General features: G+C 30.6%; 1 protein-coding gene across 1 annotated transcript; it reads right to left on the reverse strand.

The window, feature by feature from the left end:
- Nucleotides 1-1,169: 1,169 nt before the first annotated feature.
- Nucleotides 1,170-4,600, reverse strand: Pban (pheromone biosynthesis-activating neuropeptide). The gene is made up of 3 exons (XM_015334177.2): nt 4,038-4,600; nt 3,708-3,941; nt 1,170-3,640 (listed from the first exon to the last, which is right to left on the reverse strand). Exons 1-3 carry the CDS (start codon nt 4,141-4,143, stop codon nt 3,414-3,416), a joined length of 567 nt encoding a protein of 188 aa, XP_015189663.2. The 5' UTR covers nt 4,144-4,600; the 3' UTR covers nt 1,170-3,413.
- Between the last annotated feature and the right edge of the window lie 466 nt (nt 4,601-5,066).

Genomic DNA, 5,066 nt, shown 5'->3' on the forward strand with positions numbered 1-5,066 from the left:
AAGAAAAAAAAAATTGTAAAATACGCGTACGTATGCATATATATATATATATATATATATATATATATATATATATATATATTACATAACATACATACATATATATATATATATATATAACATATATATGTTATATATATATATGTATAACATATATATTATATATATATATAATATATATATATATATATATATAACATAAGAGGTAGACTGCTTAAATAATAAGACAATTAATTTGTACAGTTGCCTAAATATATACATACAATGCATAAATATTAAACATAAATATAGAAGACATACGTTATATACAGAGAAAAATTACAATCTCGGCATGTAAAATTAATTTGTATGATGGTGGATGCTACTACTACACTCCTAGCATAAAATTACGACGATCTCTGTGTTGGTTTATTTAACTTGTAGGAAAAATAAGAAGCAACGTTCAGGAATCCTCCTATAAAGCATTTGAATCAACTGCCTTGATTTTGTACAGATATACTACCCCCCCCCCTTCTTCTTCGCACCCCCCTCCCTCAAACTCGCACATTGACTTTTCTTCTCTCTGCTCTCATTATTGTTTACCCATTTTCTATTGTTGTATATGTATATATATATAGAATTTGATTTCATTGATTTTTTCCTTCTTCATTTCATTAATTAATGTGAGCCGTTTAATTTGAAAGTGACCTAACTCCATTTTCCAAAAAAATCTAGTTATTTTTGTTCATTCATTCATTCAGAAGCAATTTCTTAATACTAGATATACCACCATTTTCAATACACCTATTTCTACCACATTAGTCAAAATGACTGGTGTATTAAAAAAATACTTTTTGAGGCCTCCAATCTTTATTTACTCTTAAAAAATAACAAAAAAATTTTTTAAAATAATAATTATAATAGATAATTGGATTTATAGACATTTTAAAAATAACAAAACGCTTAATTATTTACAGAAATCAAATGTTACATGAAGTAGAAATTTTGAATTAAAATGGCCCGACTAGTCAAAATGACTGGTCTGGTATATATCTAGTGTTAATAATAAATATATGTAAAATCATGAAGATTTTGTAAGAAGAAAATTTGTTGATTAACCACTTGACATACAATGACATTATTTATTTCATATGCCATTGTAGACTTGGACGTTTCCAAAACGTCAAAAATTGTTTTTGGCTGTTTCTGCTTGATAAAGTATCACACGTTACAAAATTATTAAATTATTATTTTATAGTATTAATTAATTAATTATCAATCTTATTGAATTTTATAAAGCAATGTAAATTTCAAAAAAACAAAAGAAAAAACACCGCGCATTTTATTTGTATGTCAAGTGATTAATGAAGTGATGAAAAAGAGTTTGTTTTGAAAGTGGCCTAAATCCATTCTTGATAAGAAAACTCATATTATTCACTTAACAATTGCTATTATTTTAACAGAAACTACAAATTGAACTCCTTTAGGATACACTCAAGCAGTATAACTCATTAATATCCTGTACATAAATTTGTAATTGCATTAAAACACAAACTTAACTCCATTAGGCTAACTAACCCACTTTCAAAATAAACGGCTCATGGAAAATTTTTGTATTCTAATATCGCAAAACTTGATAAATTATTATTATTGTTAATAATCACCTGGTGGGTGGTGGTGATAAAAATATATATTATATTTAATTAAATGTATTTCGGTTAAATGTTATAAATAAACAAAGTGCAACTGTCCGGTGTATAAAAGAAAAAATAAATAAATAAGATTAAAAGTAAATTGAAAACTGGAATGATGATGAAGAGGAGAGATAGCATCTTCATTTGAAATGAATAAAAACACAAATTATAATCGCAGTAGTAAGTTTTTTTCGTTTTAATCTAATAATCGTGCCTTCAATCGTGATTTTTACTTGCTAAAATACTCTCTTTATAAACAACGCGTCATCTTTGTCGTTCACGTTTGAATTTTCAGTGTTGTTAAAAAACAAAATCCGATGAAATAAAACAGAGAGAGAGAGAGAGAAGAGAACATTGGAAAAAAAAAACAAGTTTTTAACAAACGAAGAGACAAACAAAAAACCCATAGTTAGGTAGACAATTGTTAGAAAAAAAAAATATACAATTTAGACATTTATGTTTGGCGAAATTTGCAAGTATTTTTTCAAGCGTAGATACAACATAATATATATATATATAAATAAAGATCCTAGCTAATTATACAATAGTTTCTCAAGTAACATATACTATAAATACCTCACGTGTATTTGTTACTACGAAATATATGACTCGAATTACAAACCCCACGTTTCACGATTAATTAATAATAATAATAATAATAATAATCATGTCAGCCATGTAAATAGACCATTAAGTCCATACGATAAATATAATTTAACGATATATAAGACTTTTAAATTGCCAGAATAAAAATTCAATTACTCTATAAAATACAATTGTGAAATGCGATAATAATAATAATAATAATAATAGTAAAATAATAACAGTTAACGATAATTTGTGGTGATGAATCTGAACGAAAGAGAGAGATGCGTCGTGTTTGCGTGAGTTCATTAAAAATCCAGCGATTATTTCATGTATGAATGAATTTATTTGATTTTTGGAATCTTGTACACGTAGCCGAAAAAGTTGTAACCTTTGTGAATATATAAATAATAATAATAATAATAATGATAATAATAATAAAAAGCCACAAAAACCGAACAGAAATTGGAATTGTTAATTACAATAAATAATTCAACTTCCCACACAACCTTTTCCATACAATCCCAATCAAATTGTTTTTATAGGATTATATAGTAAACACGATTTTTTTTTTTTTTATATTTTTCGTAGATAAACACAAAATGAAAGTTTTTTTTAACCGATCGTGTTTACAGTTTCAAATGAATGTACGAGTTTTACAATCGTAACACGGGATTCGTTGGTTTTATTCGTCTTAGAAATAAGTCGAAGTTAATGGGTTAATTTCGTATCTTCTTCTATACGTTCTTCCCCGATGTGTTTTCGTATTTTATGATTACGAGCTGTATCATCTAACGTTGCCACATGGCCCACAACGTTACGAGGAATTACCCCTAGGATGCATGTGCACCTACCACCACCACCATCACCACCACTACCACCCTTCTTGTAGCAATAATACATTTCCCTTTTTTTCGTCTTATTTTTTATTATCTAACCAACGTTAACTCAACTATGCGATTATTTGTACATCGCGTTTGTAGAAGAAAAGGATATCTAAACGAAAATAAAAGAAAATAGGATTTGCAAACAAACATGAATTACTTATATTTTATTTTGGATTGTTTTAAATCGTTAAAATGTTCTCTCTTCTCGTATATACGAGGATTTAGTCGAATAATTGGGAAGAAATACGATCTTGGACTGATGATTATTCTAAGACATCGTTGAAAAGCGACGAGTTCTATGAGGAAATCGCGATGAAATCGTCCAAGGAAGAACTCGATCGTTTCCACGATTGGTTGACAAATAAAATGATTTCTTCGAGAATGGGTCGTCCTTTCGTGGATCCTCCAAAATGATCAACTTCGAAATAATTCGATCGTCGTCGTAATCACCTTCTTCTTGATTAATCTTTATTCCGGTAATCCTTTTTTTGTCACCTGAAATAAAATCACATAAAATAGAGAACACGTTTTTATTTTAAAATGATATATGAGATTAGTATACCTGGCAAAGCAAGAATATCCCAATGGGAATTGTCCAAAGCATTAGCTACAGCATCCAATTCAGTGTCCATTTCCGTTGGACTTTCCAATTTTTGACGTTTTCCTAATCGAGGACCAAACCACATACCGCTGCTTATTTCTTGGGTAGTCCTTTTTATACATTTTCCTTCGGTACACGAATGAAAATCGTTGTCCTGCGTTCTATCGTTCGATATACTACCAACGTCTCTCGAATCTTAACAAATAAACGAACGTTAAGGAAGAAAACCAAAAAAAAAAACACAGACACAGAAGAATTTTTCGTTAGATAAAAAAACAAAACTTAACTTACCGTATTCCGCTGTAGTAGAAAAAGTCAAGAAGAAATAAAATAGAAGTAAGGAATAAGAAAAGGTCCTAGTTGTCCAAGAAAATTGACCAACTTCGAATTCGATCATCGTGCGGTTTTTTTTCCTACTGCCGGCTTTCAGTTTCTTCTTGAACGTCTCGGATGGAATTGCTGAAGATACGAACCCGATCCTCGGGTTTTATACGGTTGATCCACGGGCGTTGTCACGGGTTTTACCCTCACCCTTTTGCGATCTTTAAAACATCGATCTTATAACACGCTAAGAGAGATAAAGAGAGATAGAGAATATCAACCAATTCCCCAGGAGGGTAATCTCGGGTGAGAACGTAACAGCAATTATTCTCCATTTGAATCAAAAGCTTACGGTACGAGAGTTCTCCTTCCATACGAAATAAGAATTTTCTTTTATCTTCTTCTTCTATTCGTCTTAGCGGAACGGTCAAGAAAATGCCAACCAACCCACGTTATCACTCTCGAGTACTCTAGAAAGTACTCGTTATTGACGAATATATATATTTGTGTATCGATTAACGGGGAAATTACTGAGAACTGGTCGTCACATTTGTCGCAAACCCCCCCTCCCCCCATGCAGCTCGAACAAAATGAAAAAAGCTCTAAAGGCCAAATAATCTCACGGTTATCCAATTCAATTTGTGTGTGATTCGGGGAAGAGAATCGAATCTTACCGTCGGTATATAAAAGGACGTTTCTTTACTTTTATCCGGCATTTCGTCAAAGTTCCTCTAACTAAACGCATTTAATTTTCTTTCTTCTTTTCCACGCAATTCTAGATAAATTAACCTCTTAGGCATTACGTGTCACTATAGTGGCTCACTCTATTACTTCATACTACATAAAGTTTAGCATTTCAGTGTGATACTTTTAACATTTCTCTGAACGACGCGCCACTATACTGGCTTTTGAGAATATTATCTCTCTGAACGACGCGCTATTATAGTAGCTCACTCTATTACCTTATTCGCTCATCATTTGTGTACCAATTGTATTATT

This window comes from Polistes dominula, unplaced genomic scaffold (assembly GCF_049000335.1).
Source record: "Polistes dominula isolate Pdom_NZ unplaced genomic scaffold, Pdom_raw_medaka contig_84, whole genome shotgun sequence".
NCBI classification, from domain to species: domain Eukaryota; kingdom Metazoa; phylum Arthropoda; class Insecta; order Hymenoptera; family Vespidae; genus Polistes; species Polistes dominula.

Coding starts and splice junctions, on each gene's coding strand:
- Pban (XM_015334177.2), bottom strand. CDS start 4,143: ATGATCGAATTCGAAGTTGGTCAATTTTCTTGGACAACTAGGACCTTT. Junction 3,942..4,037: donor TTCTACTACAGCGGAATACG/GTAAGTTAAGTT, acceptor TTATTTGTTAAG/ATTCGAGAGACGTTGGTAGT. Junction 3,641..3,707: donor GGATATTCTTGCTTTGCCAG/GTATACTAATCT, acceptor ATTTTATTTCAG/GTGACAAAAAAAGGATTACC.